At 33.2% G+C, this 15,329-nt stretch overlaps 1 protein-coding gene across 1 annotated transcript in view; it reads left to right on the top strand.

Annotated features, from left to right (window-relative positions):
- LOC129229650 (OCIA domain-containing protein 1-like) overlaps positions 1–12,680 on the top strand; it is a 30,789-nt gene extending 18,109 nt beyond the window's left edge. Inside the window, exons 6-8 of the mRNA XM_054864004.1 lie at positions 617–792; positions 10,225–10,416; positions 12,560–12,680. Of these exons, the coding sequence (XP_054719979.1) occupies positions 617–792; positions 10,225–10,416; positions 12,560–12,612 (421 nt within the window). The 3' untranslated portion in view covers positions 12,613–12,680. The remainder of the gene's footprint in view (positions 1–616; positions 793–10,224; positions 10,417–12,559) is intronic.
- The last annotated feature ends 2,649 nt before the right edge of the window (positions 12,681–15,329 follow it).

Raw genomic sequence — 15,329 nt, 5'->3', positions numbered from 1 at the left:
TAAATTATAGCCTAAGTTGAACCCTGATGATGTAGCTATCTATGTGGAAAAAATGGTTAAAATCCGTCCAGTAGTTTTAAAGTTTACCCCGGACACCCGGACAGAAGTAGCCCTTTATGTATAAAGATAAGGATGCAACTCCTAAGAAAGCAATAAATATCATGCTTGCTCCAGAGAGGCCTTGATTCAAAATTTACATTAAGATTACTTTTAATGTTGCTGTTGTTAGGCAATGAATTTTCGAAACAATGGGCTTAATCTTTAATCATTTGATGTGGAAATCATTTTGTGTGGCGAGAGAACAGTTCTCTCGCAACTTTTGGTTGTGTTGTTGAGCTCTCTGCACTGATGAAGAGGCTCCATTGTAGCCTTGAAATAGCTATATGCTGTATCTTCTCCAATATTTGTGCTTTATTTACGTTGTTTTTCACTTCAATCATAGAGAAGAACTTGTTTTATTTTTAAATGCGTCCAATAAAATTCATGAAACAATGGTTTGTTTTGTATGATTAAAGTTCATGTTTCTTGTTACAAGAAATAATATTTTCCACATACTGAAACTTTTATTTTCAACTTGCTTGTTACCTGGACATTAAAAATTTAATCTTTGTTTCAGATTTGATAGTGAAATTTCTTCTACGACTTATCAAGATGACCTCTCAATGAAAGATGACAGATTTACTTATTTCACAGATAAGGATTATCACTCAAGTTTAGGATCTTTAAATTTAGATACTGATAAAAATATTCAATACTCTGGGCTAGATGATCGTGAGAGGCCGTCTACTGATCGTGAGTTTTGTTTTTAAGTTTAAAAATTGAATGTCGATTCACATTAACTTTAGTGTTTTTTACTTATTTATTTTTTCTCATGTGCTTTTCTACTACAGTGAAACTTAAATAACTTGACATGTGGATAACTCAACTACCCCAGTAACTCAACATTTATTTTTCTTATGGTTGGTTGTTAGTTTTTTTTTAAATTTTAATAGTGCAAGAGCCCCTTGAGGACTATACTGCGCCATACATTTTTTTCCTCTTATGGTTGGTCTAATGCTGATTTCAATGGGCGAAAACATTTCTAACTTGACACAACTCTAAAAGTCGACAAGAACCCCTATAAGTCGACATCCGATTGCTTTTCTAGTCCAACTTTTGCTACCAACATTCTTTCATATTGACTTTTTCTCAGGATTTTACATTGCCGTTTCTTGGACAATCAATTCTTTTCTGGAAAGCTCTTTTAAATAATTCAATCCTTTATCCAGGGAAGTCAGCCACCACACTCTGCACTGTTAGTGCAATTCAAAAAGGCTAGGAAAAGGTAAGATAAATGTATCCAGGGGAGTCCACTGGAGAAAAATGGTACCATGACATGTTTTTCTAACAAGTGTGAGCAGGACTGACAAGAAGCTTTAATCTCTTTTCAAAAAATATGCACTTATTCCTTTTGAGGTATTCAAATAATATTAGTGATTTTATTATGTACTTTTCAAAAAGAGAAAAGAAAATTCATTTACTAGCAATAATTTTCTTAATGTGAATGTTAAGCAATAATAAGTGATACAGAAACTTGTTAGGAAATAAAATTATGAAACTTCGAAAATTGACTTCCGCTTCAGTTGACATGTTTTCCTGTTCCTTTGGGGTGTGGAATTATCGAAATTTCACTGTATATCAAAATTTGTAAATAAGTTGTGAAAATGAAAGGAACAGTCAAAACTACTTAAATTGCAAGGTTTTCTTTGGAAAAAATTATGTCCATTTACAAACTTTTTATAACACTCCAAACTTTCAAAACAGATACTTCACCAATTTACAAATTCTAGAAACAGATTCTTCTCAAAATTTTTAACTTCAAAAATAGAATTTAAATAAATTTATCATAAAAGAAACTCTATTTTTAATGCATTATCATTAAATTTTCTAACAATTGTTATTTTCTTTTTATTGTAATTATTAGTGATTTTTTTTCATAAATGTGATAAAATTCAATAAGTCTGTTCACAAAATATGTTACAAAAGAGTTGCTTTGTAACTGCAGGGGGTAACATTGTGTCAGATGAATTTTCTGACTAGTTTTAAATATTACAAATATTGAGCTTGGTATGAGGTTAGGAATGTTTATGACAGGTATCAGGAGGAAAGTGCTGCTATGTATTTGGTCATTACTTGCACTTCTAGGCGAATTGTCATGGGTGATATAGTAATTTAGTCAAAACACTTTTTTACATGAAGATAAAATATGCAAATTTTGTAACGTACAACATTCAAGTTACTAGCTGACACTTCTACGGGTAATTATACTGCCATTGGGAGGTAAAGTGCAGCATCTGCAGAAATAAGTTTTTGAGATATTTGTTAGCAATGTATTTTGAATTCCATGCTAACAATATGGAAATCTGATCATTTATCCGTTTCCATTACTTTTTTGAAAAAATAATTCAAATCAAGAAACATTTTCAACTTAAGAATGATTACCTACAATTAAATAATGTAACACTAGATTTTTCAGTTTTAAATCATGCTCTTATAGTCTTATATAATTAAAAACTGAGCGTATGTATCTATGTATGTACCTATGTATCAATGTATGTCCAAGCTTCTTCTCCCGAGTGACAGTGAATTGACCATCGAAACAGGTATCGATGGACCCATAATCTTCCCGTCTTCATGTTCGACTATTTAACATACTCCTCTGATAATAATTAGCGGAGATATCAATTAAAAACCTTTAATTATGACACTTAGATTTCGACATAAAATCCCTATTTTTCGAAGGCTTTCCTCCATTGAAATTATTATTCAGTGCCTCATCTCAACTTTCCGCAACAATGCCTTTATTAAAATGTATAGCAGTGAAGAAAATCATCAAGATGAAAGATCTGTTGCCATTTTTTTTCTCAAATATGAACAGGCAAAATTCGTTTTTGTCTTGAGGCTTTTCCTGTAATCGGGGGATTTAAAATGTTTACTTTTTGGGGGGTTTTCTGCAATATGCCGCAAAATTTCACTGACTTTTTTTTCTTGTTTTGATTCAAGCCTGAGTGTTGAACTCGCGTCACATGACATAACTTTTATTTTTGAGGTGGACCGTGCAAAGCCGGGCGACGCAGCTAGTTTATGAAAATAATATCTGTACCTCAAAGCCAGACTAACATCAACCACATTCACATTATGACTACTGTATAGGAGAGTGTTAAAAGTACTGGTGCATACAAAGGTCAGGGCTCACGCTGTTATAATGCTTGTACATAGTTGTAAGGGAATTTGTTTTACAGAATTACACTATTGTTGCTCAATGCAGAATATGGCTCTGCATACAATGCAGTATTTACCTAGAAATCTAAATTTTTGGACTTGCGTTAGTCTGGTCCTGAGGTATAGATTTGCTTCTGAGGAAACTTTGTTTCTGTAATGGAGCCAGGGCCATATACAAGAGGGGACGGCTCTTAGGGTTCAACTCCACCCCCCCCTGAAAAGTTTGACTTTACATTTAAATGTTCATGAAATTAGCCGCCCTTAGCTATAGGGTGGTAACTTACTGAATATTTAAATGTTCTTTATATTTAAAATTTTCCAAAAAATATTGTTCCAAAACTCAAATGTCTTTCATATGTATATTAATTGCATAAAATGCTTTCACAACAGATAACCCGACGACTTGAACATTAGCACAAATTTCTTTATAATTCGTAAGCTCCGCATGAAAGTTTTTAAATCCTCCCTGAAATTATTTTCTGGTTACGGCCCTGAATGGAGCTATCAAAGAAAAGTTGGAAATGACCTTTGAAGCTGGATGTCATATTTCACAATGCAGGAGTTTTGTACAGCATAAATCCACCCAAACAAAAAAGCAGCAGATTTTTTTTTTCAATTCATAAGTGTAGATTAAAAAGGTTAGGTTAACTATTTAGTTGTTCAACTGAAAAAACTGAAATGAAAGATACTGTTTTTATCAAACACCTGGCATTTAAAATTCATTTTTACAACTTTTTAAATTCTAAATTGTAAGTGAGGTTTTAAATGTAGTACTTTTATACATATAATTTTATTTTACTTGTTCCTGTTACATCGTTATTGACATGGTACTGTTGTGTTACATGGTGATTGTGTTCTTTCCTCATAAGTTTTATCAAAAAAACCAAACTCGCTAAGTCAGCCCATCTTGCAGGATGACTTCTTGAAAATTATTATTCTTTATAATTGGTTTGAACATTAATATTTAATTTGTGCTTTTTTGTGTTATGACATAACCTAGGTATCATAAGCAGCTGATGCACCAAAAAAAACGGGAGTCAGAGGTACTGGGGGGGGGGGAGCAGGTTAGATGAGTGGTGCCCCTAGAGCTGACCATTTTTCATCAAAAGAAGTTTAATGTTATTATTGATGAAATACCTATAAAAAATTAGGGATGCAGCGTTAAAAATCACAATGGATGGTCACAGTATATAGACTCCTTTTTTCCCCAATTCAAAGTTCCATTTTACTTTATATGAAATAATTACTTGAGAAAAATATGAAACTCGCTTATTAGATCAGTTCTTCATTCTTTAATCACCTGAATCGATCAATTTTATAATTTGATCAACTGTTAATTCTGAACTTAGAAAAGTGGGTACAAAATACTTCAGCAAGCTCATGAGTTACCGTGATCAGCATCATGCTGCAAACTTTGTATGTGGATGGCAAAATAACCAAAGGTTAAAAAGGAATAGTCCTCTCAGCAGTGCTGAGAAGTTAAATGTATTAAAACTTACTGTGGAATTCAATTCTTTAAAGCCCATCGAATCCCCATTGAACCAGATGCCTGGGGTTTATTTTCATACAGAGTTATTTATCCGCACAAATAAGACAACTCAACATCCTGAATACTTAAGACAGGTTGCTTTAGAAGTGACTAGCAAAAATACCCGTCGTTGCCTGGGTCAGTAATAATTATGAGAAACAATCGTTACTTGCCCTTGTTTTCTGTTTTAAGCGAAAGAATTTAAAACTAACCTTTTTGACGTGATTAAAAATCGAGCTTCTTCCTTACTTATTAAACTAAAATAGCAATAAGTATAAAGAACAAAATAGTATCCAATAAGAAACGAAAGCACGACATTTAAGCATATACAAATTTGAAGAATTTCCGAAATATGAAATTAAACTTTGCATGTTTAAAAAGATTTATCTGTTAGTACTTTTTTTTTTAATCTAAAACCTTCTCTGTATGGCTATTGATGTACGAACTGTTTTAAAAAATGTAGCGGCCCGTGTTCCCCTTACACTTGCTTTAGTTATTTTGGGAAATTTCAATTTTTGTGGGCACTTGGTGCGGTTTAAAATCTTACCAAATTTGCAAGAATCATTTTGGGACACTTTCGATAATACTCCCCCTCCTTACTAATTCTTATTATAGAAATATTGTTGCCAGATGCTGAGATACTTTTGGCTAATCGGTTTCATCCGAAATGTTTCTAAAATAAGTAGTAAAATTTGGCGATTGTTTGAAATTGTGCAAAAAGAAAAATTAATGGAAGTTTTTGTGCGGTTTATGGATTTGCCTAATTTAGATGTTGAATTATTTTACACAGCATTTTTTTTTAAGTATCTTTGATTGGCGATATTTTGTTTATATGGTGAAAGCTGAGAAACATTATTACGTAGTCTTTGGGCTCAAAAACAGCGACAGTGGAAAAAACTGCCAAATGCATCAGCTACTGAAATCTTTCTGAAAAAATTCTGGCGATATTTCTGCTGGTTGGTTGGATATAGTGAGCAAGTGTCCAATCAGCATAAATAATAATAATAATAAACCATTAATTACATAAGTTCCGTTTAAAAGTAAAATGATCAGCCAAATCCATTTATTTTTAGCCAATCTTGTGAAAAAACGTTACTTTAAGATTTGACTTAAGAAAAGCCTCAAAAAGTCAGACGAAACGCAAAAATATTCAACAATACAACAATTCTTCGGAGTTGAGATGACACACTAAATAATGACTTGGGTTGATGAAAGCCTTGGAACAGGGAATAAAAAAGCTCATAACTCGTTTTTTATACAACTTAGAAACTTCGAACAGATGCCATCTTCAGCAGAAAAATTGACGCTTTCGATGGACATATAATGTTAATATGTGCACGTTTTTTTCCACCCCCATATTGGGGCATTTATGTGAAAATTGGGACTAAAATTGGAATAAAAAGGGAACTACCAATCGGATTTTTTTCGAACTGGTCTATTAACCTTCCCAGTACCAAACTGAACAAACGGTGAAAGTTTCAGCCAAATCTGCCGGGTAGTTTCTGAGATCTTAGGGAACAAATTTACCAAACTCCATTTTTATATATATAGATTAATAGTATTCCTACTGAGGCTGTTCTGATTTACACAGACGGCAGCAGAATTGAAGGGAACACTGGAAGTGGAGTTGTTGTTAAGTCTGGAGATGAAGAAATATCTCTTAAACGTAGAAATACTGATTATTGCTCCGTGTTTTGCTCTGAATTGATCGCCATTGCCATGGCTCTGGATTATATTGCTGAGTAATGTTTCCCTAGAGAGACATGGATCCTACCAGACAGCCACAGTTCAATCCAATACTTGCAAATTGGGGAATCATTGCAGATCAAAACGGAATAAGAATTGTTAAAAAACTCAAGAATCTGTCCGGTTCTTGTGACCTCCATTTACAATGGATTCCATCTCATGTGAATTTGAGATATAACGATATTGCGGATGGACTGGCGAAAGAGAGTTCTACTATGACTCAGAATAGTGGGGATCCTCTGACGCACTTTGAACTATACTCCAGATGTAAGGCTACTATAAACAGCTCTTGGAGACGTCCTCCTGAGCATCCATGGTATTTTGCGAGGGTCCTGGTGCTTCCCTTGGATTTGAGGGTGGCAGGAGAGATCAAACTGCTTTGACTCGCCTGAGCACAGGTCATCTAAAAACCCTCAGATTTTCCCATGATAATAGGACTTTCCCAATTTGCACCAAATGTCATCAGGCGTCTGGCCAGAGAATATTTGGGTCCGTTAACGGACCCTTCACAAAAATCCGATCAACCAAAACGGACCTTTCACAACAATCCGATCAACCAAAACGGACCTTTCATAAAATCCCGATCAAACAAAACGGACCTTTCACAAAATCCCGATCAAACAAAACGGACCCTTCACAAAATTCTGATAAACAAGATCGGATCTTTCACAAATTGTTGATTGAAAGAGCAAATCTGAAAGCAAAACAATGCATATTTCTGTGTATAAACCGATAATTTTTGGAATCTTTTTTGAAGTCAAATTAGAGGGATCAGCTTATACAAAATCGGCTAATTTTGAAAGAAAAAAATCGGCACTCTTGCGATGCTCCTGCAAGCGATAAATAATTGCTACTGCCAAATAAATATAATGGTTGTTTGTTTGTTTTATCAAAGCTAATTAGCAGCGGTGTTGTTGTAAACTTTTCTGAAAAGGCATTGGTAAGCACTTTTCTCCCCCCCCCCCTCATGATTTAATAAACAATAATAATATATATCTGCGAAATGAACTTAGAACTGCAAAAGGATAGTAAGGGTGGGGAAAAAATATGATCGCTTCAAATAGGGTTACCAACTTCAAAATTATCACCACTTAGCATTTGGCGTTGAACCTTTATAATGACTTGATTAGAAAATATTCTCATTTTACTAGCTTGTCAATATTTGCGTTTTTACAGTGTGGTGCAATGTTTAATTGTTATTTTGGGAGAAAATTATATGGGTTTTGATTTTTCGATGCTAACAAGGATGATTAACTTTAAATAAAATCTTTTAATTACCGTTTTTTTCTTTAGATGTCTACATTTTGAAAAATGCAATCCTTTAAATCTGATATGAGAGTCATATTTTGTTCTTTTTTCGAGCTAACTTCGCTTTATTAGGATGCAAATAAATGAAAAGTCTCTTTATTTCTGTTAGAACTCTCATTTCAAGTTTTTAAAGCAAAATTCCATTTTCTGTTATGAGTCAAAAATTAAAATGCTGAATAGATGGTTTATTTTATTTCATTTATTTATTTATTTATTTTTTTTTTTTTTTTTTTTTTTGCTTCAACTATGTCCATAGATGTTAACGAAATGTTTATCATAGGACTCTAAAATGCAATTTTAAAATAATTTTATCAAAAATATTTCTTTTACAAGTCGTTTTTATACTTTTGATGCCTTCACTTTGAGAATTGCGATCTCTTTGCATCCGCTAACGGAATCCGATTTTTCGAATTTTTGATGTTTATTACGCTTTGTTAAGAGGTAAACAATTAAAATAACTTTTTATTTTTGTTAAAATCACGGAATTTATACGTTTTAAACGAAATTCTGTGCTTTTTAAGAGTGTCTTGGGTCACAAAGTTAAATGCTGAACCCTATTCTGAATTTTATTTATTTATTTATTTATTTATTTTTTTTTTTTGTTATAATTATTTTAAATACTGGACAGAAATATTTGTAGTATAATTTAACAAAATGTAGAATGGTAGATAAATATTGATACTTGAGAGAGCGATGCCCCCCCCCCCCCCCACCAAATATCAGAAAAAACTCCAGAATGATATTTTTGACATAGAAGAGGAAAACACTCAACTTTAAGTTTAATTGATGCAGTTTGTGCCATCTCTAAATTATAAAATTTCGTTTTAACAAAAAAATTCTTTTTTTTTTTTGCAAAATTAATTATTTTTCACAAAATTTATTCATTTTTCACAAAATTATTTAATTTTTCACAAAAAACGGACCCTGTGAAAAATCCTGGACAGACCCCTGGTCATACTGAAGAGGCCGCTGCACAACATCTGATTTTTTTCTGTTGATTTTGTACGCAAGGATCTACTGAAGAGACCTGCTTCTGTCTTGAAGTTGATTAAGGCGAACAACCTCGTGGATCTGATCTAATTCAGAACAGAGAGATAAGGAAGAAGAAAAATGGAGGGGCAAGGTCCCTTTACTTTTAAAAGCGATGGAGCAGTTACCCCCATCCCGAACAAGCCGCCTATGCAAAGAATGTAGCTGCACGTAGCAGTAAATCTGCAGATTGAATCATTTTTGTTGTTTTAACAAAAAAAGTACAAAATAACTCTCTTGCTTATTGTAATCTATTATTTGAATGATTTTTTTAAAATCATCTTTTTCTCACAACAGCTTATAGGAATTTTAGAGAGTGACATAGCCAGGGCCGGATTTGGAAGTGTGGAGGCCCCGGGGCAACGAAAGAGTGGAGGCCCCTAATCAGGGTTCGAAAAGATCATCATATTTTCGAAAATATCCGATACTTTGATATATATATATATATATATCCGAATATTTTGATACATATGTATATATCCCATATTTTCGACCCATGAAAGTTAGGATATTTTGTAAAAATTTTACTGTGGGGGCCCCTTTGCTGTGGAGGCCCGGGGCAGTGGCCCCGCCTGCCCTCCCCTAAATCTGGCCCTGGATATGGCATACTTACTGTTTGACCACTGATTGTATGTAATTTGGCTATGTGCCAAGTAAAGACAACTCCTTCTGAATGAATCTAGTAGGGGAGAAGGGAAAATAACGATGGGATTTTTTGATGCACGCGTTTTATAATGTCACTAGTGCCTTATTCATTTGTTGCATTCTCAAAAAAAATAAAATAAGGAAACATCAAAAATAAAATAAAATATTTTCATTTCTTTCAGGAACACAAAATGGTAAGCTCAGTTGTAAATGAATAAATCCATGGAAACATCAATTTAAATAAAATAAAAGACTATAAATTAGAGGGGCAAAAGTGCATTTAACACCCCTATTCAGGAACTAGCCTAAAAGCAAAATGGTAAACTTAAGCTGATTGAAAAAAAAAAATAAATAAATATTGCAAAAACTTTGTTGTAAATGAATAAATCAATTATTTTTCCCCATGAGAATATAGATCGTATATATGCTTTAGATTTAAACAGGGTTGCTGTGAGCAAATTTTCATTTTTACAAGACTAAGGCTAAATAATAGAGGGGCAAAAGTGCACATCTGAAACAAACCAACTAACACCCCTATAAACTAATAGATACGTCCATTTCCGCCTATAAACCAGATACTAGCCTTCAGTCTATGGGTCATGACATGTATATGGTCAGACAGTAAGTTTGACAATTTTTGTCAAACTTAAGATCAACTGATTGAAAAAAAAAAATAAATAAATATTGCATTAATAATTTGATTACAGGTGAAAACCAAATGCTCTCTGAAGATATTAAACCAACAGGAAAGATTGTCACTTATGATGAACTACGCATTAAAAACAGAGAAGAGTATGAGAGACAATCGAGAAAGCCACAAGCACCTCAGTCCAGTAGTGGGCCACAAAGACCTTGGGCCAGTGTCGACCCTCCAAAACGTTACAACGAACCTGCCGAAAGTAAATATGAATATTTCATTTGCCTTTTTCTGGCTGCTTTATGGTGTTAAATCATTTATTGCTTCAAATAGTTACAATCTAATTTTATACACAAATGCTTACGTCAAGGGCGCCCATATGCAAAATTTTAAGGGGGGGGGGGGCCTCAAAATTTTTCCCAATGGTTTAGCAGAATATTTTCCCCATGAAAACCGATTTCAGTACTGATTAGCAAAATTAAAGTTTGACATTTTCAATAACTTATTCATTAATGGCTGGAAAAGTAATTTTTATACATTTTTGCAAAGAAAAAAGCACTATGAGCAAGGAAATTCTCATTTCTAGGGGGGGGGGGGGGGCTTGAGCCCCCCTATATGGGCCCCTTGGCTTATGTTAGCGGGGGTGCCTGGATGAGAAAGCGTGAGAGGTCACTGTAAAGACTTGGACCTCCCGAAAATTTCATCATTCGGCAAATTTTGTCTGCTGATTTGACAAATTTGGAGACAGTATTGCAATATATAGGATAATGCTTGTAATTATTTTTTTAAAAATAATTTTGCCGTATATCTGTTCTTCGTAGATATAAGTATTTGTACATGTACAAGTTTATATTTTATCAGTAAAATTAGGAGTTTTGTTTGGTAAATTGAGAATGTCCTCCTCTCGAAAATTTATGTTTGGAGGGCCCCTGTACCCTGAAATGCTCAAAAGATACGACTTATATTTATGTTACCGTAAGTTAGTGAAAAAACTAAATTATCCAGCTAAAGATAAACTAGAGTAAAAGTTAATTTTTGAAGAGTTCAAATTAACCACAGAAATAAAAAAATCTGGGGTTACTAGAATTTCTTCTGATAATCCTGATTTTTCATTCCAAATAAAAGTTGAAATATTTCTTGTAGTTCTAAGTACCCAACTGAAAGTATACCCTCTGTCACATGTTTTTCTTCAAAACAAAAAAAAAAAAAAAAAAAGAGGGAGGGAGGGGAAAAAAAGCAATAAATGATGAAGACAATAACATGAAGGAGAGATTTTGCAAGACAGGCTAAATATTGTGTGATTCCTGCGACTGATCCCTCCTACTTAGTCTGGATAGCTTTTGGATGCAATGGATCTTTATCTTCTTTTTTAAATTTGTTTTTACATTGAAACATTTAGAACGACTGATTTGACTTTTCATTACAATACTTTTATTATTTTTCTGTTTTAACTTTAAAAAAAAAAGAAACATTCTTTGAGGCCTATGTATTTTTCTCATGGCTTTCATAATAAGGTTTTGACATTGAAAAAAAGACAAAAATGCTTAAATGTAAATTTGAAACATTTTCTTTCTCTTAATGCTATTCTTTTATACATTTTTTTGCTTAGGCAGTTTTTTCTCAAGACGTGTTTATACATTGAATTTGAAACCTAAAAAAAAACAAAGGAAAAAAATGGAACAGTCTATGAGGCCTATGTATTTTTCGCATGGCTTTTATGACATTGTTTTGACTTCGAAAAAAAAAAAACTGAAAAATGCTAAAATGTAAAGTTTAAACATTTTCTTCCTTTTAATGTTATCCTTTTATTATACATTGTTTTCGCTTAGGCAGTTTTTCTCATGACGTGTTTATACATTGAATTCAAAACTTAGAAGAAGAAAAAATAGAACATTCTATGAGGCCTATATATTTTTCTTATGGTTTCCTGAAAATGTTTCCACTTTGAAAAAAAAATGGAAAAATGCTTAAACGTAAATTTTCTTTCTCATAATGTTATCCTTTTTATACATTGTTTTCGCTTAGGCAGTTTTTCTCATGACGTGTTTGTACATTGAATTGGAAGGCAAGTAAATTAAGTGCAAGCAGTCATTATGAAGGCCGTAAAAAGTTTGAAGAAATTTTTGTATTCTGTTATTAGCTTTTCATTATATCTTACCTTGAAAAACTAAACAGTCATAGACATTGATGATTATATGTTGATTGTTCCCAATCCAAACTCTCAACTATAACTTTAAAAAACATTACTTCAGCAGTATTAGGCAAACAGGGACTATTCTATTTCATTTGTTCTATAGTAAAAAATCTTTCATGGATTAATGTTTTCTATTTAGTGTGTTTTTTTTAAATAAATGAATCGCCATTTTTTTACAAAAAATTTATGTATAAATTCTTTTATTTTCTAGGTTCCTCACGAAATGTATACGGCGACTCTTGGGATAGTCCAAAGTTTAATTAAATGTAATGTTCATCCATAAAGTTACTTTTTCTTAGTGCCTTTTAATTAAAATTGAAATGTATATAGTACTTGTTAATTTTATTAATTTAAGTTCATTTTATTTTTAAACTTTGTTTCACTTAAACTGCTTTTGAAAATTAAGTTTTTAGTATGAAGAACTAGTGAATTATTTTATTTAATATTAGTTCAAAAAAAAAACTTCATATTCGAGAATAGTCTAGGGCAGTGGTTCCCAACCGGTGGTTTGCAAACTCCCAGGGGTTTTCAGGGGGTTAGCGAAAAAAAATATTGTAATGGCGGAGTTTTAACATGCCTGGTTTCTGATGAAGTCTCGTGTTCAAGCTGTTTCAAGCAAATTTTGCTCCTTTATTTGTCTCTCGCACATCCGATACTCCTATCATTAAAATATTTGTCTAATTCCAGACATATTTTACGTTTAAATAATTTAGTCTGTCATTGCAAAGCGCCTGTTTTAGCGCTTCCATTGAGAATGATAGCCCTGAAGCCATGTTAAAAAAGCTCTACTTATAAATAACGTCTTCAGATGAAATAATTTGAAAGCGTTCGCTTCCTCAGAAGCTTTTGATCGGAAAGATTGATTAAACTTGATGAAAATATTACATAGAGCATGTGCGAGCGTCTAAAATCTTTTGATGTTTAGTTTCTTTACCATTAATTTGAGTAAGAGGAAGAGCAATCGCTCTGCTCTTTTATTATCAAAAATGCATAGAAGTGAGACACGCTGTTGTTTGTTGCTACAATTTTCACACTACATTTTTTACAATTTACTTCGATTTTTGTTGTCGAAAAAGGGAAAAAATAGCTAGCCAACCAAAAATATCCACAGAAAGTATCAAAAATTATTATAAAAAACTTTCGTTTTCTTAAAATACCTTTCAGAGAACAGTCTCAGATTAAAGATCATTCTTTATTTGACTTCTGACTTAGTGATAATAGAGATAAATGTACCCTTATGTCAGAAAAATTTCAGCCAAACTCCCTCTGTCTTTGGCCTTTTTGTTCCACAAATATCCTGTTTTCAAATTTTTTAAGAAGTTTATTGAAGCTCAATGCAGAACAATCAGCTTATTTTTTGCTAAATTTTTTTTGCATTTATTTTTTAGCAGTCATTTCAGTTTATAGAAATATTTGCAACTATGTTTCGCTCATTACAAACTGTCGAGCGGAATCAAACTTTAAAAAAAATCTCCCGAATTTTATTGTCTATGTGTGTGTGCCCTTTTTTTTTTGCTTGTTACTTAGTACCCAAGGGGTTCGTGAACTTTTTTTGAAGTTTAAAGGAGTTCGCATAGGGGAAAAGGTTGGGAACCGCTGGTCAAGGGTTACAGATGTTTTCAAAAATCTTTCAATATCAGTGTATTTAGGAAACATCTTGTTAGAACGCATTTTCTAAAGCAAATGGAAATATCAAATACCGATTAATTACTTTTGAATCTTGTTACTTTAACTGATAGGGACTGGAAATAACTTAATCCAGCTTAAACTCCAAAACTTAAGAACTGGGATTTGGTATTCTTGCGAATTGTTTCAGCATTTACAGTGATTATTTCTTTCAAGGTTCTCACCATTACTAGCCTCTTGTTCATTAATTAGCCACTCAATACATAGCTTAACTTCCTAAAATAACTGGAAATCAATAATTTCCAAATACACGATTTAATGTAAGTAATGTACTCTACCATAGTGTTTAGTTCTGCCATAAACCTGGCTAAAGGGCGGTGTCTTCATGCAATACCCCGACAGCCCGGTTATACCATCCAAAGATTGCAGTTTCATCCTTGTTATGGACACATCAGTCTGGAATAGACAATAACCAAGCTGGAGGCAGATCTCATCTCATAGGAGCTGAGTACAGGTAGCTAAAGTAAATTTAGCACACCTGCCAGAAACCACAGCAAGGGTACAGCTAAACTTCGAAAGAAAAAGATTAGGTATTAGCGAAGGTTGAGGCAGAAAACATTTTGTTCCAGACGGACGAATCCATTACAAGAACAAAGCTGCAGTCTCTGGGTGGCATAACCACTAACCAGGCTCTTGGGGTCTACCATGGTGGTTCAAAACCTGAGAGGTTCGCTCAACGGGGGCATAGTTGAATTTCACAGGAGACGCAAGTGCATAAAAAAATAAAATACATAAAACTAAGGTAAACCACACCAGTAGTGGCCACTTCAAGGTTTAAAACACAGTAGTAGTAGCCACAGTGAAGTATATTTATAAACTGTGGGTCCACAATTAAATTACCTCTTGAAACTCAATGAGCATACTATAGTCCAACTCTTTCTTCATTGTCTCACTTTCTTAAAATCCCAGAATTTTAATTTTCCTCCAAACCTCAAATTCGATCCATTAGTGGCCACTTCAAAATCTGAACTTCTCCAAGGATTTCTAGCATGAAAAGACATTTTGTGTATGAGTTTCACTGAAATATTTCAGAAATATTTTTTCCTAGAAATCCTTGTATAAATTTTGCCGATTTTTTCCTCCCTGTGCCTAGTTTTAGTTTAGTCCTCACCTTTGTGTTTCAAATTAAGGTGCTTCCACTCTTTGCACAGTTATCGCTTTATTGGCGATCACCACAGAAATATCAAAGGTCCCAGATTTTTCTTCTGCTCTCCAGATGGAGTACTTTTGTGTTTCGTTTCTACACTTAACAATATCAAAACTGTTGCTGCATTTCCTTTACTATATCTATTATA

Source organism: Uloborus diversus, chromosome 9 (assembly GCF_026930045.1).
Source record: "Uloborus diversus isolate 005 chromosome 9, Udiv.v.3.1, whole genome shotgun sequence".
NCBI classification, from domain to species: Eukaryota; Metazoa; Arthropoda; class Arachnida; order Araneae; family Uloboridae; genus Uloborus; species Uloborus diversus.
The sequence above is the reverse complement of the archived record's forward strand: the minus strand, read 5'-3'. Positions and strand labels throughout refer to the sequence as shown.